The sequence below is a fragment of the Talpa occidentalis genome, unplaced genomic scaffold (genome assembly GCF_014898055.3).
Source record: "Talpa occidentalis isolate TD23 unplaced genomic scaffold, MPIMG_talOcc4v2.1 talOcc4.9, whole genome shotgun sequence".
Lineage (NCBI taxonomy): Eukaryota > Metazoa > Chordata > Mammalia > Eulipotyphla > Talpidae > Talpa > Talpa occidentalis.
The window spans coordinates 17,707,191-17,733,126 of record NW_023605305.1 but is presented as its reverse complement, the minus strand read 5'-3'; the positions used below and the strand labels follow the sequence as shown (position 1 = coordinate 17,733,126).

Below are 25,936 nucleotides of genomic sequence, written 5' to 3'. Positions count from 1 at the left end.
CAGATGTGGAAACAATAGCTCAGAGAGTTCAAGCACCTGGTCTGAGGCCACACAGCTACTAAGCGGGAGCTGGGATTTCTCACGCACCAGGGTCCACAAGCTGTGACACTCACCTCTGTGGCTCTTTGCCACATCTCTTTGTCTCCTGGGCGTGGCGTCCTTAATCTTTTTCTTGAATTCAGCCTCTTGTTTTTTAAAATTTGAATGCATCCGTTTTAAAATGAGACTTTATATGATTCCCATAAGTGGAAAATCAAAATTCATGGGCTAGTCATGTATAACTGTATAATGTACTTTACAATGAATTTATCACTATAAACATGAAAAGTATTCATCTGTAGACCTTGTACAATGATCTCACATAGCCTCAGTGGATTCAGCCTTTCTTTGGGGTTGAATCCACAGTTGGTCTGGTTTTACCAAATTGGAATGTCATGAATGGCTACTGTTTACTACGGTATCAAATTTTCAAATGTCTTCCCAGTACAGTTGAATCCAGACTCCCCAGCATGCCTCAGGGCCTTCCCCGCCTCTGCTCTGGCCACTCCTGCCCTCTGTTCTCAGACACGGCTGGGTTTCTCTTACTGCTGGCCACCCAGTCAGAGGTGCCAGGATTTGAACCCAGGCCATAGCCGTGGAGCCTGAACTCCTAACCTTTCCAACTGCACCACCTTCCAACGATATCGATCTCAGCAAGGCCTATGGTGAAAAATAAGCAGGCTTGAAAATGAAGTAGAGGAAGGACTGGCTGAGTCACCCAGGAGCCCCGGGCTTGCAGAGAGGCCCCTTCGTCTCATTGTCAAACAGAGAAAGGTTTGATCAAATGCACCAGCCAAGTTTCGGGGGTCCAAGAGAGCAATTCCTGCCAAGGGGTGGAGCTTAGAGACCCTTTATAACCTCTCTGGGGACAGAAATGAAGGGCGGGCATAATGGCCAGTCCTAGCCCCATGGTTTTGTGTGAAGGTGGGATTCATGGCGGGTCCCACTGTGTTTGCCACCGGAAGTTTTAGGTTTCAAGTGAGCTCAGCATCTGGGCAGAGCTGATTTTTGTAAGAACGGAATTTTGCAAGTGTCTCATAGTTCTTTTCTCTGTTGCAATACAGATAACTTATCCTCTGAGGAGGGCTACAGCTCCAGTGTAGCGTGCTTAATAGTCACGGTTTGTTAATTCCAGCTTTTCCCAAGAGTGAGGGGGGAAAGATTCCTGATTGCAGGTGATCATCAGAGGGCCTTGAGGCCCACAGAAGGGGTTCCCTAAGGGCGGGGCGGGGGTGGGGGAGACCTCAGCGGGGGCTGATGTGTGGTTGATGGGTTTGCTCTGTCATTCTTCTCTGGAAGAATGTCATTCTTCTCTTTGGAACCCTGTGCATCTCTTCAGAGCTCAGGCAGAACTCACTTCTCTCTAGAGGGAAGAGAATATGAGCTTCCAGGTCCAGCTGTGTTCTCCACTGGAAGTTTTAGGTTTCGAGTGAGCTCAGCCTCTGGACAGAGCAAAAACCACTCATTCCCAGTCCAAGTCTCTGTTCCTCCATGGACTAGCTGTGTGACCTTGGACAAGTGATTTCCCCCTCTTTGGACCAGTTTCTTCATTCATAAAATGTTACTACTACTACTACTACTGCTACTACTACCTCCCTCAGAGGGTTGAGGTGAAGATTCAAGGGTTAATTCAGGAGTATGTTTAGAGCATGGAAGAAATACTAGACAATAGTTCCCTCTATAGCTCCATCTGCCTTTGAATCCTGCCACCCGACTGACTGCTGTGTGTGCCAAGGCCTCTCTGGACCTCTGTTTCTTTATCTGGAAATGGGTTTGGAAACAGTCCCTGCGTCCCAGGGGGTGGCGAGCCTCCTGTAGACAGGGTGTGTGAAATTGCCCAAACCTGGCCCTGCCGATATAGGTGTTCCCTGGGCCTCTCCCCAGGGAAACCCCTCCAGGATCGTGTGGGTGTGTGGGGGGTGTTAGCTCTGAGGCCCCTGAGCCCTTCCCAGCGGCCCCGCCCAGTGGTGACGCTCTTGCCCCTGCCTGCCTGAAGGGCAGGAAGGAAGTGAGAAGGGCAGCCAGCAGCTTCCCCTTTTCTGGCCCCGGCTCCTTCCCCCTCAGTGCCTAGAGGAGGGGACAGCAGCCACACCATGGCCCTCAGCGCCTCTGCTGTCCGCAGTACCTGCTGCTGCTTCAATGTCCGCATCGCCACCATTGCCCTGGCTGTGTACCATGTGGTGAGTGTGGAGGCCCAGGGAGACGGGTGTGGTGTGGTGGGGCTCTGTTCTCCTGCACCCCCTGCAGCGGGAGAACCGAGGCTCACTGCCCTCTAGACGAACCCCTTCCCTACCCTGGGTCTCAGTTTCCCCCTCTGTCAAATGGGGAGCCGAACCGTGGTGAGAATCGGAGTCTTCCTTCCAGGCACAGTCGCCGTGGCTGTTTCTGTCTCTGTTAAAGGGGCAAAGTAGCAGGGCGAGGTCACCAGGAGCGAAGGGAGCAGCAGATGTGAAAGTGCTTGGAAGCCAGGAATCCTGGGAGGAACAGGGCTGGGACTGCTGCCAGTTTGTGGGGACACAGTATAGCTTCGTCTCTTCCCCGGGGCCTGGGCTGTGGGGGATGAGAAGGGCTCTCCCATTTGTGCTTCCAGGGGGAGAGGATGGGGCTGAGTCCTCCTAGCTCAGGGCTTGGCAAGCCACTGGCTTCTCCTCCTCAGAGAGAACAGACCTTGTGCTCATAGCAGGAGGCCCAGGGGGACTTAAGGGGTCCCAGCTCTTGTGGGGCAACCCAGGGGTCAGGGCCCAGCAGAGGTTCTCCTGTGGAGGCTGGTGTGCACAGCCTGGGCTTTGAGCTTTTGCCTCCTGTTTACTCACAGAGTGACTCGGAGTGAGTCACGGTCCTCTGCACCCCGCCCATCCCTGACCCCCAGTCCTGCAGCTCACCCTCTGTCTCGGTGGCTGAAGGTCAGGGTCTTTGTTCGGTTCTGTCCAGGCCCATCCCCCTCATCCCATAGCTCAGAGCCACCACCCAGCTCCCCCAGACCCAGGCTCCTTCCTCTTAGGGTGACTCAGAGCCTGTGGTTGACAGTTCTCTCATGAGCCTGGAAGGGCTTCCTCAAAATCAGCGTAAATGCGGCCTGCTGTGGTGGGCTGCAGAGGCTGCTGGTCCCGCTGCTTCTGCTTCCTGTGCAGGCAGGGCAGGCAGGATCTGGCAAGTGCCCGGTGACAGAAGGGCCCCGTGGTCAGCTCATCGCCTCTGGATGCAGACACCTGTGTGCAAACCCTGGCCTCTCCACTTCGCCTAGGTGCTTCCTTAACCTCTCAAAACCTCTGTTTCCTCACTGAAAAATGGGTACGAGAATAATCATCCCTCCTGCTAAGGTTGTTGTGAGGACAAAGGGTGCTGATGCGTACAAAGCTTGTGACAGGGCTGGGTGAGTGACAGGGCTGGGTGCTTTAGTAGACACGTAGCCTGCAGTGCTGTGGTCAGGCTGCAGACCCCAGAAGGCTGGTTGCAGGAGGAGCTTAGAGATTGCCCTGTCAGCTGCTGTCAACAAGGGGGTGACCCTGAGACCCCCACGCAGGTCCTCCAGGCCTCTTCCACTCTGAGATTGTGCAGCACTCTCAGGGGGAAAGTGTCATCCTTAGGATGCTCCTGGGTCTTTACCCTGGTCCTGCCACTGACTATATGACTTTGGATAATCTTGTGTCTTGGGCCTCAGTTTCCCCTTTATAAACTGAAGGGTCGGGGGCATGGACTGGGTGGGAGGTCTCAAATTCCAGTGCCCCCAGGGTCAGACATGAATGTGAGTGAGAAGAGGGGGACACGGTACTGCGCCCCCCCCCCACCCCAGAGAGCCACGCTGGGGATGTTCCCGTGACTTCTGGGAAGACGGAATGTGGGCATTGCGGTTTCTCCTTTGCCATTTAGAGAAGAAGGAAATGAGGATTTAGAGAAGGAAAATGAGGGATTTTATGTCACATCTGATGTTCCCATGATGGTGACTGGGCCAGGGTACAAAAGAAATCCCGTGCAGCTTAAGCTGAGCTCACTTACAGCTGCCTGGGCCCAGAGGCTGCCCTGCAAACCCTGAGCCTTTTGACTGTTGAGGTTTCTGTCTGAGGTTGGTGAAGTGACATCAGTGCCCACTTGCGGGACTGCAATCCACCTGGACATATGATCAGGGAAGACTTCTTGGAGGTGGTGCCCTTGAAAGAAGCATAGAGTTTAGTCATGGGGAGGATGTGTGCAAAGTGTGGAGGCTGCAGGATGTGGCTTGTGCTGGGGACACTGTCTGGAGGCTTCAGGTTGGGGAGCAGGGGGTGGGGCTTAGAGCGGCAAGCTGGAGACTGGACCTTGCTGTAGTGCATCGCTGATACCTTGGGCTGCAGCATTCTTCCTTTGGGGACTTTAGATGCAGGCAGCATGCCTGTTTATGCTCCAAGATGCCAGTAGCACCTCCCTGCTGTGTCCAACAAAACTATCTCTAGACATTGCCTAATGTCTCCTGGGGGACAAAATTCACTCCCAGTCGAGAACCACTGCCTATAATGGAAGCCACGGGGAGCCATGGGGTGTTCTAGGGCAGGAGGGGGCATGAGAACAGAGGAGAGACCGGAGGCTGGATGGCTGGCGCAGGCAGTCGTCTCTGCGTGGGTCCCATGTTTGATTCCAGGGGGTGATCGTCCTCTTGGCCCTTTGTGAGAGACCCCAGCCTCTTCCCAGAAAGAGAGGGCTTGGGGGCTTTCCTGTGGCCTAGCGGTCGGTGGCAGGTGTGCTGTCAGGGCTTTGAACATCTGGGTGGAAAAAGAGAAGCCACCATCCAGATGTGTCAATGGCGCAGACTGATCATCTGGAGCCAGTCATGGGCAGCCACCCTTTACATTGAGAGTTATTTGTGGACTTGGCCTCTCTGGGGAGGGTTAAATCGGGTCCTTGGCATCCTGAGACAGCGCCACGCTTTATCGAGTCATCGGGGTGTTACAACAGAACGAACCTCTCCTGTCTAGCCTGGGAACGGGGCCTGGGCTTCTGCTGGGGGACCCTCCTCAGGATTTCCCTGGCCATACGCAGGCAGGGAACATCCTTAAGATGGTCTCTTTGGTCCCATTTGTGTGTCAACCCAAAGCACAACCTAAGTCAGAGGCAGGGGAGGTGGGGGGATCCGCCCCCACAGAAGGCCAGAAATAGCTCCCCGACCTCTCCTCCCCACGGTGCCTGAATTCCTTGAGAAATAAACTGTGGGTAAATAGTTTACCCCACTGTGATTTCTACTCTAGGAACAGAACATGCCATACCACGGCCAGGAGGATGGCGCTGGTTCTCAGCGGCTGCGTCTGGGCTGGAGGACTGTGAAAGTTCTGATTTTTTTAGTTCTATTTCTCTCTTGTTTCCATATTTGGTACAGTGCACAGGTACTGCTTTTTAAAACAAATTTAATTTTAAAACAGTTTGGATTTACAGAAAAATTGCCACCCCCGCCCAGCCTCACTGTTGTATGTCAGACGTTAGCTCGGCCCGTCACTCACCACTCGAGCCAGGATGGCCCCACGAAGGCTTGATGTGGCCCAGCTCTCCCCAGCTCTCCCCAGCCATCCTGCCCACTTCCAGGTCCCCGGGCAGGATCCTACGTGGCACTTCGTCGCCAAGCCCCCTTGGGTTCCTCTTGGGGGACACATGCTCAGATGGCCTCTGCTTCTGATGACCTTGACTCTTGGGAATTCTGATCATGCTGCTGTGGACCACTTCTTGGGGGGACTTGCAGGATGGTTTTCACATTAGACGTGGGTGGGTTTTTGGGAGTTGTTGTCAGAGGTGACGCACGATTCTTGGCATTGCCTCACGGCTACGTGAGCCTGCGGCACCTGGCTGAGGTGTGTCGGGGGTCCCTGCCTCCCACACGGTCCTCTCTGGAAGAAAGTCGGTGTGTACAGGGATACACAGGCAGCGAGGGGTTCTGCTCCCCCTCCTCATAGAGGGTGTAGGTCAATATAGTATTTGGGATTCCTCATGGGAGTTGTCGGGTCTCGTTTCTTGTTTACATAAATGACCGACTTATTTATATCAGCAGAGCCTCACGGATATTTACTTTATGGTCTGGGTCACAATCCAAAGCTTCCTTATTTATTTGGTGGCTCAAGAGCACTACTTTTAAATTGGAAAAAAAAAAAAAAAGTAAAATGACCTTTATTATTTAAAGACACCTCCAGATATGTTCTGGAACAGTCTGTATTTTAGGTGCCCAGCCCCAGGCCAGGCCAGGTCAGGCCCCTGCATGGCTTCTGCTTGCCAGGGCTGCTGGTCGGCCAAGGATAAGTTGTGAAAATGGCTTTGATGGAGCAGGCCGTGATGAGGGCATAGATAAGAGGCCTTAGTCCGGTTCTGGGTGAGGGGTTCAGGAGTGGCTGAGGAGGAGGCTGGAGTGCTAGCATGAGCAGGAATTGGGGGGGAAAGGGTTTGCCAAGTGGAGGAGGAAGTGTGAGCAAAGACTTGGAGTTGGGACAGGCCATGTACTATTTAGAATCACAGAAATTCATCAGGGGGTTTAGGGCAGGATGACTGTGGGGTGTGGTGCAGTGTCGGAGAGGTCAGCAGGGATCAGGGAGTGGTGGTGAGTGGACCAGGTTGCTTATAGGAAACTTCTTTCTCCAGGAAGAGCGTCCTAATTCATCCTCCTCAGAATGCCCTGGGCTCCTCACTCTCTTCCAATTGGGATCTGAGGGCTTGAAAGATGGCCACTGTCCCCACCACTTTCTCGCTGCGTGACCTTGAGTAGGCAGGTGCCTTTCCTGTCTGGGTCATTGTTTCCTCATCTGTTAACTGGGGCCAGGGGTTTCTGCCTCCAGGATGACTGTTTCAAGGTATTGAACTGATGTGGCCCTATTGGAGTGGGGGGCTGGCAGTTGAGTGCCCAGGGTGGGCTGTGGGTGGATCACAAAGATCATTTTCCTTTTGAAAACTTATGAGTTTGGGGCCTAAAAAAGGCCCCAACTGCCAGGTGGGGAAAGTCCCTGATGAGTCTGTGAGAGTCTTCACCTTCATGCCCAATGCTACTTCCACTCTGGGCCCTTTCTCGAGGGTGTAGAGTAGGAGTGGTGACCCCGCATCAGCACCTTAGCCAAAGGACCCTAGCTGGAAATGAATGGAGTTCCTCATTTCTGGGCTGTGTGCCCCACCCTCTAGCTTATGAAACTCTGGAGGCTTACACAGCCCTGAGAGGGGGCTGCTGGACCCACTGGGCCGCTGAGGGCAAGGCTGGGCTCTTCCTGCTCCACCAGACCTGAGTGACGGTGGTCAGTTAGCTGTGTGAGGTCACACAGGACTGGCCTTGCCTGTCCCCTACTTTCTGGTCCTTAGGCTCAAGGGAAGGGAAGGGGCTTCTGGGAATGGGAGGTGGGTGATGTTTCCAGTCACGGAGGGCCACGTGGGTTGGAGGGCCCATAGGCATCATCCTGGGGCTGGGGTTCACCCTGGTGGACAGGCTAGGGCTCCACTCAGACTGGGGATGGAGGGCAGTGTCTCTGGACGAAGCTGCTTTGTCACCACCTTGGCTCTGAGTCCCTCAGGAAGTGAGGCTTTTATTTTGAGCCCAGGGCAGTGGTGTGGAACCAGAACTTTGCTCTGAGTTCTGTGTGAGGTCTGTGTTGGTCTCCCAAGAGACCCTACTCCACTGAGGGAAGCGGGGGGGCTCAGACTTCTGATGAGGCATGAAATCGAGCAAGGAGCTGTGCAGGGTGAGGTTGTGGGTTCCCTCCCCTACTATTGGCCCAATGCACCTCCACCAGCATCCCACCTGCCTCAGTTTCCTCTTTGGTCAAATGGAAGTCCATGACACTAACTTGAAGGATCATTTGGAGACTTGATGGAAACTAGGTGCGAAACATACCTGGCACCCAGCGAGCTCCCCACAAATGGCAGGTGCCACTGGAGCTCCCAACTGACAGAAAAGGAAACTGAGGCTGGGAGAGGCTAAGTCACTCTGCAGCCTGGGGTAGAAAGAGAACAATAGCCAGATGTGCTTCTGGCTGCTAGGTCTCCTCAGTTCCCCTTGGCTCGGGGCGGGTCCGGGAGGGGAGTATTCTTGGCAGTGACAGGCGGGGGTCAACCAGAGTATCTGGGAGCCTGTTCTTAGAAACATGGGGCCCGTATGTAAAGATGCTGTCTTTATTTCACCTGCAAAATGGGGGAAAAGATGGGAACGAGAGCAGATGCTGCCTCACGAGGCTGAGGCAGGGTGAAATGAGTGTGTGTCGGTGTTCAGAGGAGAACCTGGCCGCTCGCGAAAGCTCAGTAGTAATAGCGATACTTGTGCTCACGCAGGGGCCTCTGCCCGGGAGGTAAATAGGGAATGATGGTTTCCGGGGATAGTTTGAGGGGTTCACGGTGCTTTCCCAGTTACGTGGGAAGGGGAGGAACATGAGGGCTTATGCCAAGCCTGGAGGCTGGGTCTGAGTTGCCAAATGACTGCCCATAAAGGGGAATTTGATGGCTGTCTCCCCACGAATGGCAGAGGACCCACAACGCCAGGAAATTCACCCTTAGAGCTATTCTTTTGGGAGGGGGCTGCTATCCTGTCTCCTTTCATCAGGGCATATTTGGAAGGGCTGAGGGCAGAGGGCCTGCTGGGTGCTCCGTGCAAAGCACAGGCAGGGAGGGGCTCTGAGGGGCACACCTGGGCCAGCTGCTCTGGCACCGTGCCCTCCTGTACTTCCTGTGCTGTAGGGTGCTAAGGTGAAGGGTGATACCTAGACTGTGTTCTCTGTGCTCTCCTGGCCTTTGCATGAGCTGTTTCTCCCATTTCTTCCATGCTGTGTAATCTCATGTCTCCATAGAATCTTCTAGAAACTACATACACCTCTCAGAAACCCCTATTCCTGGATATTGAGGTCCCAGCCTCTGCCCCATCCCAGGGTAACTCCCCAGCCCCAACTGCTGGGGCCTTGTGAGTGGTATCCTCTGACCTGGAGGCCTGGAGGCTCATTCAGGGCTCCACAGAGTAAGTGCCAACCAGTCTCTATGTTTCATTTTACTCTGTAAACCTTTCACTGATGCACAATCTCAATCAACTTTTACAAAGTGGACATAGCCGTGGATCTCCATCCAGACCAAGGACTAGGACAGGACCAGACCCAGACCTAGTGTCCCCTCCTCAGTATGGCCCATCCTGCCCACTCCAGCCAATGTAGGTAGTTCTAGAAGGTTCTAGAGAGAAAGGAGACTACCCAGCATGCGCTCCTTTTTCTCCATGTTTTGTTTGTGAAGGCCTTCTGTGTTGCTGCATGGAGCTGGCTCACTGTTCTTTTGTTGTACGGTGTTTCCTAGTTTGAATACATCACAACTTATTTGCCTGCTCTGCTTCGAAGGACACTGGGGTGTGTCTGGGTCGGGGCTGTTACAGAGCGGCCGTGGCCGCGGGGCACTGGGGTGTGCTGTGGTGTGGTGTCCACGCACCGGCACCTCTGTGGATAGACCGCCTTTCTGAGTCACCATCTTAGCTGGCAGCATTTGCACTGCACCTGCTCACAGTCGCTCTCCTAGTGGGTGAAATCTCTCTCTTCTACACATGAGGAAACTGAGGCACAGAGAAGGAGAAAGGTCTGGAGAAGGTGGGGCAGGGGAGAGGGACCGCAGAGCAGCAGACTCAGGAGAAGCGGGCTCCTGGAAGGGATAGGGACCAGCCTGGCAGAGCTGGGTGTGGTGCTGGGAGTGGACGCCTCGACGGTATCTGGGCTGGCTGGGGAGGTGGTTGGGGATATAGTGTTGTGCGTAGGGGGGATGGTTCCCACCCAGCCACCCCCTGATAAGCAGAGACAGGAAGCGTGGGGCAGGGGTGAGGGAGGGGAGCTTCCTCTTGTCTCTGATGCATCTGCTTCTCTTCTCCCATCCTCCTATCCAAAAACCCCAGTGGGGGAAGGAGCCATGAAACAGGGGGGCGGCCGAGGGTGATCATCATGATCACAATAATGGCCGAAGCACAAAGCCTGCAGGGGCCCTTGTGTCCTAGGCCTCAGAGGAGTAGGAGGACAGGGTGGAGTGGGTCAACCCTGAAGGGGGAGGGGGCAGGAAGGGCTGTGTCCTCGGGACCCAGTTTGCAAATGGCATGTCTGTTGGGGAAGAGCTGAGGACAAGCCCGGGCCTGTCTTCCTGCGTAGCCTCCGCCAAGCCACACACAAGGCCCCACTCTCACATGGAAAGGGGAACACGCTGGGCCTGGCAGACTTGCTGGGGGTTGTAAATGAAAGCACCACGCCCCGAGGTGCTCCCTGGGGGCTGGGTCCTTTCTCCTTGTGGTCTCCGAGGGACGTCTCCGCTTGCTTCAACAGGGTGGTCAGGGCTTCGAGGAAGGCTGAGAGTGGGCCCATCTTCCTGGACAGGGAACTGGTGTTTGAACCCCAGAATCGGGGGATCCAGTGTTGTCGCCATCTTCATCACCACCATCATGTTGTGATGTTACACTGTCCTTTCGTTACACAGTCATCGCAGTTAATTATCACTTGCCAGCATGCCCACTGGTGTCACCTGTGAGCTCTGTTATCAGTGCCCACCCCCCAGCACGGCCACCACTGTCACCCCCACCTGAATAGCGCTTCCTCCAGGACCTTCAGCCCTGGCAGCACCGCCATCACTGCCATGGCCGGAGGGGATCAAAAGCTCCCTCCAACCTCCCTGATTTTTCCTCTTCTCCCTTGTCTGCTGGCCCCTTCTTTTTGGCTCAAGTTGTAGGGGGCTCCTGAGAGCCACCAGTAAAACAAAGAGATATTTTCCTGGCCTCCTGGCTACCCTCCCCCACTGCTCAGCCGAGGGAAGTTGTGCTTTATGTTGAGAAAGAAGGGGGAGCATGGGAAAGGGAACAGAAACCAGGGAGAAGCAGCGGGAACAGGTGCTAAGTGGGTAAGGAGAGCGGTGGTGGTGGGGGGATGGGCTGCCCTTGCTACCCAGCCCCCCAGCTCTGACTTGGCATCAGGAGAACGGAGGTTAGCTGTGGCTCCGCAACCGGCTTGCTGTGTGACCTTGGGCTAGTCACCTCCTCTCTCTGGGCCTCATTTCCTGCTGGTAACATCACCTCTCTCTGGGGCTTGGCATTCTTTTCTAAAATTTTTTTTTTTAATTTTTATTATTTTTTTAAAAGATTTTAAAAAAATATTTTATTTTATATAATTCTTACATCATTTTTCATCTTTGTACAATGTATGCATTTTCATTTTGGCTATATTCCCCATACATTTACACCCCCCCTTATTTTGACTCTAGTTCTTCCTCTCCCCACCCCTTGCTAATCCCCCCCCCCCCCGTAGTGTGTCTCTGGTTTATAGTTTCTTGTTGATTTTGATTATTACTTTGTATTGATTAGTCTTTTTCCTGGTCCCTTATTTAGGTTTTCCAAATTCCTGCTATGAGTGAGACCATATCCGGTATTTTTCTTTTTCTTTCTGGCTTATTTCGCTGAGCATGATCCCTTCCAGCGCCATCCATGTTGCTGCAAATTGCATGTGTTTATCTTTTTGATTGCTGAGTAATATTCCATGGTGTCTATGTACCACATCTTCTTGATCCAGTCATCTATTTTTGGGCATTGGGGTTGTTTCCATAGCTTAGCTATTGTAAATAGTGCTGCTATAAACATAGGCATGTAGGTGCCCTTTGGGAGATTTTTTTTTAAGAAGATTTATTTATTTATTTATTTATACAAGCACTGGATACAGTCAGAAGTGCTGGAGGGTGAGAGAATTCAGAACAGCAGAACAGAGCAGAACAGGCAGAGCGATGAAGTACACTGCTGAGGGGAGCAGCGGGCGGCAGGAGAGGTCTGCGCGCCATGTGGGACCCTCGCTGGTGGCCGGGGATCGAACCGGCGCTGCAGAGGCTGAGGGCAGCTTCGCAGCCCAGCGCTCAACCACTGCGCCACTGGGGAGGCCCAACTTGGCATTCTTGTCCCCTGAGTTTCCCTGGATCTGTGCAGCCAGCCTCTGTGCCTTCACACATGACAGGAAGAATATTCCTCTTCCTGGAATACTTTTCTCTCTTGTGGATTGAACAACTCCTGCTTATCCTTCAAAGGTAGGCTCAAATTTTCCCTAATGGTGAAACCCTCTCTGAGTCTTCCAAACAGTGGTGATCGTGGCTTACCCACAGGGTCTGGAGGTGCTAGGTGCTCGGAGAGCATTCTGGATAAAGCAAGGGAGCCAATGGAAGTTGCATGGATGATGGGGCACTGCTCATCTGTGTAGCATATGGCGTGTGCCCGGCTCTGTGCCCGCACGCCACCTGATTCACAGCAACCTTGCAAGGTAGCTCCGGTTGTCACCCATTTCCAGAGGAGGAGACTGAGGCCCAGAGAGGGTAGTGGCTGGCTCCAGAGCACAGGCTTCGGTTGGGCCCAGGGTATCTGACTCCAGCACCCCAACTCTTACCTGCAGGATCTCAGCAGCGTGGAATTAGAGAGAGTGAAGGAGAAGATGCAGTGCTGTTGGGAGCTGGCTGCCTGGACTCTAGGGGAGGAGGGAAGTCTTGCTCCTGTCCCAGTGCAGTCAGGGCCTCAGAGCTCAGGGAGGGAATGGGGCTTTGTCCAGGTGGAAACCAGGGGCCAGGAAGGCAAGGCGAGGGTCAGGAGGCCTAGAATTCTGGGCTCTCCTGGAATATGCTGGAGGTGATCTGAGTACTTTCCAGGAGCTGCAAGCAGCTCTTGGCTGGGGACTTGGGGGGAGCAGAAGGGTCTCTGATAAGCAGGGCACTGAAGTAAGGTGGGAGATCCAGGCATCCTGGGTGTGACATGCCACCGTTTGTAAGAGGTCAATCATTGCAATGGCTCTGGGTGCAAATGGGTGTGACTTTTTTCACTGACTGGAGCGGGGAAACAGGCCAGGGAGGAGCCGCAACCTGGCCAGGGTCACACAGAAGTGAGGAGGTGGGGGAGGCTCCCCATGCCCCAGCTGTTGGCTCTTGAACTCTGAGTGATCAGGGCTGGTGAGTGGGGGCTAGAGGGTTGGGGAGAACAAGGGCTGGGCCCCAGAACATCCTCCTTGAGTGGAGGCCTGTGCCCTGGACACAAGGGCAGCAGGACTCAAATCCCAGCCATCGAGAGGTGTGGGCGATGCCCTAGGGTGTCCAGGTGTCCCTCCTCTGCCCGGGCCACCAGCCATTCTGGAGGGGCAGTTGGGAAGTGGTGATTGGAACACTAATGGTGGGATTGGGGTGTGGTGGTGGGCCCTGAGAGAAGTTGGGGGTGTGATCTTCAAAGTGGGGTGGTGTCCAAGGTGGCTACTGGCGCCACAGGATGACAGTATTAGAATTTCTAAAATATTCAACCATATTCTTTATTAATCTCTGGACTTGGATGTGTGTGTTACGGTGTTCATGTCAAACCAGGACAGTAGCAGATGCAGAACACTCAGCAATAAAGAAATACAGAGCAGTGTGTTCAAAAGGTTTTTGCTGACATAGGTGTGAGATTAGAACATCTGAGCTTTCTAGGCCAAGGCTAGCAGGGGCCCTGGGGTGTTTTGGAGGGTGTCTCCACTCTGTCCCGAACTTGCTGTGTATCACTGGGTAAGTTGCTTAGCTTCTCTGAGTTTATAAAACAAGCAGAGGGAGTTTATATAATATGTGCACAGAGGTTTTCCCCAGTAATTGCAAGTTGGGGTCTCAGACAATCTTGGATTCTTGGGCTTCGAAAGTCTTCCTGTGGCACACCTGGTAGATACTCATCTGGGCTGTTTGCACACCCCCAGGATAGGGGCTCTCACTTCCTTACAGGGTGCCCTGTTCCATCCCAGACTGAACTGTCATCTGCCTCCCTTTCTCTTTCTCTCATTAAAGGTGGAGCTGAGAGGGAGGGGCTGAGGGTCTAGACTTTAGGGGCCAAGGAAGCAGCTTCTCTTTGCAGGGCTGTTTCCTGTGGGTGTCAGCCACAGCCCCACAGCATCTGTCTTCTGTTCTGGGCTGTTCTCAACCACCCTGCTGAGACAAAAACTTTGTTGTTTCACGCTGCACCTGGGAGATAGCTCAAGCAAGCTCACTGTCAGCTCTCTGGAACCCTTTTCTTGGTACAGCTCAAATACCCGATGTAAGCTCACTCTAGACCAAAGCAAATTATGTTTGCTGGCCTGCTGCCAGACCCCAAGTTTTTGCAAATACACTGCAATCTATTCCTTACTAAGTCCAGTTACTGCCATTTTTCAGATGAGAAAACTCAGAGAGTTGAAATAATTGGTCCAAGGTCACACATTGACCTGGATTAAAGTCCATCTCTGTCTGATTCTGGAGCCCAGCTCTTCTCCAGTTGTATGTGCTACCCATTTCCTCTACTTTGAACAGGATGTAAAATGGCAGGAAGACAGATTGAGACCCACACAGTCAGCAAGGGGGAAACAGATGGTAGATGTCTGCTTGCTGTCAGCTGAGCATGAGTTACCAGTGCAGGACCACCTAGAGAACCAATGTAAACTTAGATCATATTAATAGAAGTAGGGCATCTACTACAAGGGAGAAGGTTGTTGTCTTGTTCTCAGTGTGAGCAGATGGTACCTGGAGACAGTGTGTGTGTATGATTGGGGAAAGGGTATAAGTCCTGCTGCAAGGATATGGACACACAGAAGACTGAATCCCTGTGGCTGAAAGCATTCCACAGAGGCTGCTGTGGAATGTTGGATGGTATGTTGGATGGTAGAGGGCTCGGGCAAGGTGACCACTACGGTCCTTTCAAAGCGCAGTTTTATGGTTGTATTGCAGCTGTTTTTAGCACCACCCTGACATTCAGGCCCATCAGATTTACCCCTTTTCTATCATTCTTAGTAAGTGTTCCTCTAGGAGATGGGGTTCATTCATTCGTCATCCATCCGCCCATCCGTCCACCCATCCATCCACCCACCCATCCGTCCATCCATCCATCCATCCATCCATCCATTCATCCATCCACCCACCCATCCACCCACCCGTCCATCCATCCATCCATCCATCCATCCATCCATCCATCCATCCATCCATCCATCCATCCATCATGTACAGCACTAGCACAGGGACTGAGAGAGAGATAAACCTTCCGAGCCTGGAACTTCCAGTCCAGTGGAGATGATAGTAGCAGTGACAGTGAGCAGAGCTTGAGCACTGACTGTCCGTCAGGTACTTTAAGTGAATCATTCTTTAAGTGAACAACCCTATGAGTCCAATATTATTATTATCTCCATTTTGCTGATGGACAAATGGAGGGTCTGTGGGGAACAGGGTGGACAGGTCACCCTGAGGAGTCATTGGTCAGGTATCTCTGGGCCTGTGTTGAACTCCAAGCCCCAGGACACTTAGCAGTGGTGACATAATTGCCCAGAGCCTGTGTTATAAAAGGTGGTGCAGGGGAGGGGCCCAGTCACCAGTGAGAGCGCTGAGGACTTCCTCCCTCCTCCTCAAGCCTGACCTTTAACGTTAGGCTTTAGCAAGACCTTGGTGTGGTTCCCAGAGCTCCTCCTCACCATGGCCCCCTAAGGTAATGGTCAGTACTATCCTCATGTACAGGCAGAGAAACGGAGGCACAGAGAGGTCAGGAGCTTGCTCAAGTTCATGCAGCTGGGCAGAGGAAGGAGGACGATGAGCTTGGGCTGTCCGTCTGTGTGGGCCAACTTACATCCGGGGCCCGATGGCGGCAGGGAGGGGCCGGTGGTGGATGGCGCAGCCCCGCTGACTGACCCTCTGCTCTGCCCCAGATCATGAGTGTGCTGCTGCTCATCGAGCACTCAGTGGAGGTGGCCCACGGCAAGACTTCCTGCAGGTTCTCCAAGACGGGCTACCTCAGGATTGGTAGGTCCAGGGGACACCAGAGTGGGCTGGGGAGGAGAGGGCGCTGGCCAGGGGGGGAGACAGTTGGGTTTTGAGTCTTCATTAAGTTCCCTCTTTGAGCCTCAGATCTTTCATCCATGCATGAGGAGATTCCACCTGTCTTCACCTGAGGCTCCCACTGAGGTGCTGGGAGCAGAGGGATGGTGCTTTGTCGACCCAACCAGCGTAGATGGGTGACGGCTGGACTCCCCAGCTCACACCATCATGGATGCCCACCACACTGGGTTAAATCACACTCCTCACCATGGACACTGCCCCTGCTGACCTCTCCGGCCACATCCCTGCTTCCCCTGGCTGCCCCAGTGGCTCTGCCCACACTAAGCTTAGCCTATCTCAGGGGCCCTGCCAGGACTTCTGGTCACTCATCCTAGCCACCCCTCAGAGGCCTTCCTGTACCTCACCCTGGCCAAAGTGCCCTGCCCCCATGCCCCCAATATACCTTCCTCTGTTACCTGAAACGTCCTGTTTGTTGTCTTTGTAGCCCTTCAAGACTGAGAACAGCAGGAGGGCAGGGGCTGGGTATTTTGTTCACCATCATTACCCCCGCACTGGTGGCTCCCAAAGTGTGGTCCTCAGAGCCCAAGTGGGGGTCTCCAGGAATAGCCCTGGGGTCTTCACCCTCTCTCTCCTTTGACATTTCAGCTGACCTGCTCTCCAGCTTCCTGCTCATCACCATGCTCTTTGTCATCAGCTTGAGCCTGCTGGTTGGGGTGGTCAAGGTAAGGGCCTGCTGGGTGTGGGATGGAGAGCCTGGACCTGGGAGTGGGCAGGAGCCCCAGCTGCCAGCCTGTCCAAAATACCTCCTCACTAGGGAGGTATTTTGGGGGATCTGTAGAGATCTTTACATGTGTTCTTTGGAAGGCTTGTTTCTGTACCCAACTTCTATATATTTTTTTATTGAATATATTTTTTGTATATATATTTATTGTGTATATTTATTGTGTATATTTATTTTGTATATATTATATATTTTATTATATTGTTTTATTCTATATATATTTTTATATTTTTTAACATTAGTTTACAACAGTGCATGTGATTTAGAGGTAGATACTGCACCCACCTTCTCGGGCTGGCATCTTTGTTCCTTTATACACTACACCCTGCCAGGGCAAGCACAGCCAGATGTCTGCTGGTCACCGCTGAGATGAGCTGGTGACCTGCAAGAGAAAGCAGGAATTTTAACAGAGAGAAGAGGAAGAGTAGTTTTGAGGCATGGGGAGAGGAGAAAGCAGCAGGTTTGTGATGGGCAAGAGGTGCCCAAATAGGGGGTGAGCGCAGACAATGCCAGCTCACCTCCCTCCAGTGAGCAGATGAGAGAGGAGACAGGGAGCAGCTCAGCTTCTTGCAAAGAAGAAACTGCCTTGGCCCCCCTGGGGGGCAGGTAGTCAGGGCCTCACCACACCACCACAGGAGCAGGACCCAGAAATTTGGTCCTCTGGGCAGATGGGGCCTGGCACTCACAGGGCTAGCAGAGTAGGACCACGGTGGGTGCTGGCTTGGTGTGTCTGCAGTGCCGGAGACACCACCCTCCCTCAAGCCGGGAGTGATTTCCTCTTGTGCCGCTGTGCCCTGTGCTTGTACAGAGACAAAAGCGGCCCAGCTGGTAGTCTGGCTGGGTCATCCCCGAGGGCTCTGAGTCAGTTTGGGTGGTTCCCATGACCTCCTGAGTGATTTTAGACAACCACATGAGAAACCACGAAACTACCCTTTCTGTAATTTTGTCCCCACCGGGGGGCTCATACGTTGATACTGGTCCTAGTGGTCACTTGCTCTCATTGAAAGAGGGAGACTTCAGCCCTAGTGTCCCAGGGCCTCTGACCAAGACTGAACACCCCGAGGTGCCCACATGGAGGAATCTCAGTAGAGCAGGGTTTTCCTCACCCTGGGCCTTTGATGGTGCCAGCCCTTCTACCTCCAGTACCCTCTCCCTTTCCCTCCTGCTTCTTTGCAGATCTACCCTGGTGCTCCCCCCCTCCAGGAAGTCCCCCCGATTTCCTTTTCTCTGTACAATGGATACAAAGCTTTCAGGTCCTGCTCCTGGAGCCCCTGGAGCACTTTTCTCCACCTAGCTCTCTTGCCTGTGTCTCCTCGGCACCAAGACTCCTGGCTCCCAGAGCCTGGGTCTTACTTTCTTCCGCCCCCAGAGCAGCCTTCGAGGAAGGCATGTGGATCCACATGGGTGACCTCAGCCCAGCCAGGCAGAGAGGATTTGGAAGGGAAGAGGGGGGCTGGTGAGGGGGTGCCTGGAGACACCAGATGGCATGGGGGAACTTCAGATGCGTGCAAGGGACCCCTGAGAGTGATGGGCCTGCCTTTCAGAACAAGGAGAAGTACCTGCTGCCCTTCCTGTCCCTGCAAATCATGGACTACCTCCTGTGCCTGCTCACCCTGCTGGGCGCCTACATCGAGCTGCCTGCCTACTTCAAGTTCGCCTCCCAGAGCAGCCGACCTGTGAGTCTGCCAGCCCAGCCTGGGGGGTGGGCAGGGCCCAGCCTGGGAAGAGTGGGAGCCCCCAAAGCCTCTTCTTAGCTGGGTGGGTTTAAGAAAGTCCCTTCAAATTCCATTGCCTTCAAATCATGCCGAGATTCTTCCTTCTATGTCTGTGGCCACGTCTCACTGTCTTGCGAGAACACACGTAGGGTCTCAGCAGGGGCCTGGTAAACAGCAGCTCGGGGAGGGCACAGGCCCAGTTTCAGTCCCTGCCCCTGAGAGAGAGGTGGAGGGGAGCACCCCCTGTGGGAAGGCCGTGCGGCTGTGCAAACCGAGCGTGCTTCCCCAGACGTTGCTTCTCTGACCTCTGCCCTAGAAAGATGGAGGAGATAAATTGCAGAAGGGCTCCGGGCTGGGAGTCAGCAGACCTGGCTCTGGTCCCCGGCCTGCCACCTCCCCTTAGTGCGAACATAGGGTGACTGCTTCTCCCTGGGCACAGTGGACTAGGGAGCTGCTGGCATCTGTGACTGAGACGGTCTCTTAAACTGAGGACCCACTGTGTGCCTCACTGTAATGGGGCTTCTCCGTTGGGCCTTAATTTCTGTCTGTCTTCCTGGTCCTAAGGGCCCCTCCAAGGTCCCACTGATGACCCTGCAGTTGTTGGACTTCTGCCTGAGCATCTTGACCCTCTGCAGCTCCTACATGGAAGTGCCCACCTATCTCAGCTTCAAGTCTATGAACCACATGGTGAGTCTGGGCCAAGGGTCTGCCCCTGCCCCTGGCTGTGTAGCCTTGAGCAGGTTCCGCTCGCTGTGCCTCAGTGCTTTAGGCTGGGTTCCCTAGAAGTGTGCAAATGATAAGAGAGCTCCCAGGTTGGAAGTTTGGAAGGAGTGAGGGAAGCAGGTTAGACGAAGGAGGAAGTCAGACTCCAGGAGCTGAGTTGCCTGATCCCAGCGGGAGCCTGGCGTGTGAATAGCACTGCAGAAATACTACTAGGGTTTTATTGCTATTTAACCAATTATCCCCAAACACAGTGACTTAAAACAATAGCATTTGTTATCTTGCACAGCTTCTGAAGATCAGTGTAGTGGCAGGAATGGCCACAGTGCAGGATTTCTAATGCAGCAGACCGGGGTAAAGGAGTAGAGGAGAGTCCTGGAGCCCTTGGTGGCTTTGCAGGCTTTTATTGGGATTTACCGGGTACATGGCAGGTAGGGGTGGGGGGCGCTGGGTGGCTGGCAGGGCTCCCAGCCCCCAGCAAGTCTTCACTCTGGGCTCTCCGGCCTTCTCTCACGTTCTCTCTGCTCTTCTCATGGCTCTGCTTCTCTCTTGGCTTTTCTGCTCCTCTGCTTCTTTCTCAGCTTCTGCTGGCATCCCCGCGATGCTGCCCCTAAAAGCCCAGTCTCAGCTCAGGTGAATCTCATCTACCTATGCCCACACCCTACCCCAGGTGCCCCCCATCAGGCATGCATTCGGGACCACAGGGTTCCGTCATCTATCCTGATGGCGGGAGGGCAGAAAAGCCTGATACTTTTTACCTTACCCTATAATCAGGAACCCAGCTGGGTCTCCTTTAAGGTTGGGGTTGGGGCTGCCAGCTTGGAGGGCTTCGTGGGTCTGGAGATCCACTTCTAAGGCGCCCTCTCGCATGGTTGCCAGCGCTTTGCTTTAATTCCTCCTGTGTGGGTCAATAAGGCTGCTTGAGCTTTCTCCTGTCATGGCTGATGGATTCCTCCAGTGAGGAACCCAGAGAGATAGAGAAAGAGAGAGAGAGAGAGAGAGAGAGAGAGAGAGAGAGAGAGAGCAGCTACCATGTCTTTTAAAACTTGTCTCTGCCATATTCTATTGTTTGTGAGAACTGAATCCCTGTCTGCCCACATTTGAGGGGGGAGGCATGGGCACCACATTTTGAAGGGAGGGCTGTCAAAGAATGAGTGCACGTATTTGCAAGTAGCACAGAATTGTCCCACTGGAGCAGCAACCTCCCATCAGTCAGCTGCTGCTTGTGAGTGGCGTGTAGGGGAGGGGTTATACCTCCTCCCAGGTATTTCAGGGTTAGGTGGTTCCTATCAGCTCACACCGTATTCCGGAGACAGGTGCAGATAGTGTCCACCATCAGCTGGGGGTTGGGTGATGTCCAGGTAAGTGTGACCTATACCACATCGGCCTCCCTGGGTTTGCTCCCGTTTCATGGCTGATGGCAGCCCTTGCCTGTTATGGCTCTTACAGCCATCAGTCAAGAGCGACCAGGCCACTCGGTGTGAGGATGGCCGCGTGGTGCTCCTGCCTGGTGTGGAGAGCTGGCTTGTCAATGTGTGGGTGCTGTTAGAGTTCTTTATGCTAGAGCACTGATGTGAGCCCCAAATCTGTTGCAGAATTACTTCCCTAGCCAGGAGGGCTTGAGTCATAGCCAGTTCATTAAGATGATGATCATCTTCTCCATCGCCTTCTTCATGGTCCTCATCCTGAAGGTAAGAAGCCCCATCCCGTGGCTCTGGGATATGGGAAGTGTGCTACCCCAGGCCCACCCAGGCCAGACAGTCAGGTCAGTGTGTCTCCTTTTAGCTCATTGTCCAACCACACTGGCTTCTCTGACTACACTTGGTATCCTTGGGGACACCCCATTTAGAGGGAATGGATCTGCAAAGACCACCTGTATTCAGGTGTCTGGGACTTACTATATAACCCAGAAATCCAGGGGCAGGGGCCACTCTGGGTGGAAGTAGATCCAGAAGGATCTGGGCTTGAACCCCAGCTTTCTTTCATTGACTGTGTGACTGGTCTTCAAGTCATTTCTCTCTGGATCGTGGGACTCTTTTGTGAAAGGGATATGATAAATCCCACTTTGCCCATGTCACAGGTTCATGTGATTTAGGCACCAAAATGTTGATGGGGCCTAAGGTCATATTACCAGAGGTTTGGTGTTAGGAAGGAGGGAGGGGAATGGTTTTATTCTTCTCTGATCCAGAGGATAGAGTCTGATTTTAGGTCCCAATTCTTAGACAGACGGTAACAGGCTGGAGTGTGCTGATAATAGCACAACAAGGAGGGTGATGAGGCAAGAAAACTTTGCTGTCTGAGGGAGTCAAGGCAACTAAGGGTATTCAGCTTAGAAAAGAGATGATTCAAGGGAATACAGTCACTGTCTCCTAGTAGCCAAAGGACTTTCACAGGAAATTTTGTGAGATTTTAGAGGCCATACTGTGGCTTGTGACCTACAACCATAGGAGGCTGATGTTGACTCAACAGCAGCAAAGCCTCTTGAAAAGCATTCTTTTCTGATTGTGGAAGTAAGGTCTCATCATTGTCGATGTTTAGAAACTACAGATGAGCAGAAAGAAGTCAACCAGCCCACCAGCCACTACCACTCAGAGACCTGCCCTGTGATGTCGGGTGTTTTACCCTTTAGTCTTTTTATGCTGGTGGGTGGGACCAGACCTCTTTCTGTCAGAGGCCCTGAGGAGTCCCTGCTCTCACCTAATGCCAACCTGGGAACAGCTTCACTCCTTTGAATCTCCCACAAGAAACTGACCTAGTGTCAGTGCATTTGTGATGTGCAAAAAGAACATTCTTGAAGCCTTGGGGGAAGCCAATGAGGGGTTTTCCATCACATACTCTTCTAGAGAACAACTTCCTGAACCCCAACACACAACTCTGCCTCCCTAGGCCTCTTCCTATTTCCTATCTTCCTTGGGTTGGGGGTATCGCTCTCTACCCTTCACTGCTTCCCTGGACACTCTCCACCTATTTGATTTCCGTGGGCCTTCACTCTTTTACTTTATACTTCACACTTTTATTATTCATTATTTCTGCCCCAACTGAGTTCCATCCTGGGATTCCATAAAGCAAGAGCTCTTCCAATGAGAGGTACTGCTCTCCTTCCTTAGGAGGCCATTTGGGGCCAGAGAGAGAACCTCTGGCTAACATCCCTTGAACGTGCCCTGGGGACTGCACTGCCTGCTCTGGGAATCTCCCCAATTCTTACGTCAACTATTAAGACAAAGCAACTGCTACATCAACATATATCTGTATATGTAATTTTTCCATGTTTATAAACATGGGGTAATACCAAGCACACTGTTTTGTAATCTGCTTTTAAAAACAACCTGTCACAGGCAATTTTGAAAGAGATCTTTCCCACTGTCAGCTCTGTTTGAAGATGGGAGGGGTCATCTCAGGAAGGTCCCAGTTCTTGAGGGCAGGATCCACAGGCCTATTGGCAGGGAGCACAGGGGAGTGGCCAGGAACCCTGGAAAGCCCCTGAGTCTTTTGGTACTGAAAAGGGCAGTGCATGGAATACCTGGGCCTGGCAGGTGAGGCACCCCTAATTAGAATAAGGATCTGAACAGTAGCACTTAAATGGTGTCTTCTGCATGAACTGGGGTGACCCAGGAAGTACCTGGCATCAGTCCCAAGCCTCAGGGGCATTGGGAACAGGCAATGCAGCTGACCTGGGTCTTTTTTCCAGGTCTACATGTTCAAGTGTGTGTGGAGATGCTACAGACTCATCAAGTTCATGAACGCAGCTGAGGAGAGGGGCACCCCCAAGATGCTCCAGAAGGTGAGCTTGGCTGACACTCACAGTGTTGTTTGAGCAAGTCTCTCTCTCTTGCTGGCCCTCAGTTTCTCCACTTGTAAGATGAGGGTTGGACCAAAAGAAACGTGAAGATTTGTTTCAGCTACTTTAGGATTCTGTTCATGCGTTCATTTATTCATTCATGCTTTCAAGGAAGGCTTCCTGGAGGAGGTGACACTTGACCAAGCCTTAGACTGTCAATTGGTACAAGTTAACTGGGAAAAAGGCAAGGGGCCTTCTATGTTGAGGGATGAGGTGCTCTTAAAAGCAGCTGATTGGAGAAGTGATGGGAGAAATGTAGCTGGTTTAAATCATTTACCTCATCTGTCAAATGAGTCAAGATTTTTTGGGTTGCACATGGCAGAACCCATCTCGATCTGATAAGTGAAAAGGGAATTTATCAGCTCACATAACTCAAAGCCCAGGGTAGGTCTGGCTCAGGCCTGGCGGAGTCCTGACATCAGGACCCAGTCTCATCCTCTGCATCCTCCCTCAGTGTTGGCACCGTTTCCAGGCAGCTCTTCCTTCATTGTCAGCAAAACAGCTGCCAAAATCCCTAATCGACATCCCACCCGTTCAGCAATCCCAGCAAAACAAAGTCCCAGGAACATATCTGATTGGACCAGCTTGCATCTTAAGTCTATTCTGAAGCCAGTGGCCTTGGCCAGGTGGTGGAATTCTGCTTGGAATGGCCACACCCAAGTCACAGGTCCACTTCCTGGATCTGAGGGACAGAACTAATTCTTCCAAAAGTGAGGACTGAGAATGTTCTCCCAGGGGAAATTGCCCTGCACAGTCATCACAGTTATCAAAACAGGGTTGACACTGAACCGGCAGAGGCCAGCCTGCCCACTGCGGGGACAGAAACCACAGCTGTCTGAGGTAGCACAGAGCAGGTACCCAGTGTGTTAGCCTCACGACATCTTTCTGCCAGAGGTGAGGGTCGGAGCCCCTTGACCCTAGGTTGGGATCATCTTTTTTGGCAATCCTCAGCCCTCCTTTCTCTATCCCTCCCAGGTGCTCCTGCCATCCTATGAGGAAGCCCTGTCTCTGCCATACAAGACTCCAGAGGGGGGCCTGGCACCGCCCCCATACTCAGAAGTGTGACGCTCCAGGCACCAGCTCTGGTGCTGGGAGGGGAGGGGTGGAGGCACCTCCCAGTCCGCTTCTTTGCTTTGGGGGCCCCTCTGGCCTGGATGGACCACCCAGCTGACTTCAGGACAATCTGCTGTGCCCCTCGCTGGCCTGCTTCTCCTGCGGGGCCTGGGAGATGCTCATAACTGGGTCAACCCTGTAGGCTGAATGACTCCTTGGGTCTCCCCTAAATTTATCAAAAACACTTATCTTGTTTTGATAAGCTCTAACATTTGTTGAGACAATCGGTCCTTCTAAATTTGATGAGTCTAGTTGACCAGTTTAACCAAGTGACAGACAAATCAAAAACGAACTTGCCAGTTCAATTTGGCCAACGAAGAGCAGCCCCTCACACTGGTTTGCAAATAGTCATTTAACACAACCATTTGGCCAGCGATTGCCATGGCTCCGCCCCGGCGGCCCATCCGTCTGATTTCCTCGCAGAGCTTGCTCCAACAACGACCAAGATGGCCAACCCGAGGTCAATTTAGATAGTGATAAAATTCAATCATAGAAAAAATCAAATCAGCTTCCAAACCCTCCAATTCAATCTAATCCAATAACCGACTGCTCCTCTGATCAGCTCGGTCCTTCTGAGAGGCTGAATAATTGTTAATTTAAAAGAAAATGTCAGACAGTTGCCAAGCCACCCCTCACTGGCTGGTTCCCATCGGGGGCTTCCATGATCCAATAGTCCCTTCCAACATGCACTGTGCTGCTGAAGCGCTGCCGCCATCGACTCCCGTGGGCCCTGCAGTCATTCAGCGGGGGGCCTGGAAGCAGGGTCTCTGAGTCCATCTCCAATTTGTTCTTAGGCAACTCTGTCTGCCCGAGGCTTATGTTCAAGGAGAAGTTCAGCCCTGAGATCAGACAGATCCCTTCATTGGGCTAATCCACAGCTTAGCTCAGCCACGACAGGCCAGCCTCTAATGGGTGCAGACCCTGCGTCTGGGCTCGGGTTGGAGGTGGAGAAGGGAAGGCTCCGTCACCTCCTCTTTTATGCACTTCCCTGCGGCTGGGCTCCCGAGGGAACTGACCCAGTGGCAGAGACAGGGCCGACGTGGGGGGGCAGGTTCTTCAGGGTCTGTGAAGGGAGATGGGGGAGAGGGCTGGACTAGAGGGTCCCTGCCAACACCCCCTTCTGTACTTGCTTTGTGCGTGATGGGAAAGACATTTTAATAAAGCAGCAACACGCTTCTCTCCAGCTGGTGTGGTTCTTAAAATACGGTGTAGGTAGTGCTGAGCACCATCCTATCTCCACCACCTCGCAGGGCTGCACACACACACACATTGCCCCCCCACAACACATACACCCCCACCCCACATACACATACCCCCCCGCACACATACCACACACACACACCATATACACACATACCACACACCACACACAAACCACACACACACATCATATATCACACACACACTGTCCTCCCCCTCTACAACCCAATTATACCACATACACCCCCACTTCACATTCACATACCACATGTACCCCATATACACACACCACACACTACACATACACACCACACACACCACATACCTTGCACCACATACACCCCAAGAATATATCCCCCCCTACATCACACACATACATCACACACATACATCACACACATATGCACCATATGTTGAGTCCAGGAACTCAAGGAGCCACATCCAGCTGTGGGTGTCATGACCTGACTGTTCTGATAGTGAATCATGGCACCTAAGCCCCCTGAGGGTCCGCAGAGAAGGAGTGAACTCCACCCACCTGGAGCCAGGTCCAGCGCTGGGCACCGGGGAGATGGCGTCGGGTCAGACTTGCCTCTAGTCACCCAGGGCCTGGGGTGGTAACACTAGCCCAGGCCAACACGGGGACAGTCTGCAGGACCTCAGGCAGGCTCGGAAGACTTCCTGGAGGAGGGACACTGGGTCGAGGCTGAAGGATGGGTGGGCAGCGGTAAGCCACAGGGCACTGCAGTTCTAGGCAATGCAGCAGCAAAG

The 25,936-nt window shown here is 53.0% G+C and overlaps 1 protein-coding gene across 1 annotated transcript; it reads left to right on the top strand.

Moving 5' to 3' along the window:
- The first annotated feature begins 2,091 nt into the window (after window positions 1–2,091).
- On the top strand, window positions 2,092–25,145 carry LAPTM5 (lysosomal protein transmembrane 5). Its single transcript, XM_037500137.2, has 8 exons — window positions 2,092–2,219; window positions 15,672–15,765; window positions 16,447–16,523; window positions 18,127–18,258; window positions 18,862–18,984; window positions 20,613–20,708; window positions 22,706–22,798; window positions 23,831–25,145. Exons 1-8 carry the CDS (start codon window positions 2,133–2,135, stop codon window positions 23,918–23,920), a joined length of 792 nt encoding a protein of 263 aa, XP_037356034.1. The 5' UTR covers window positions 2,092–2,132; the 3' UTR covers window positions 23,921–25,145.
- The last annotated feature ends 791 nt before the right edge of the window (window positions 25,146–25,936 follow it).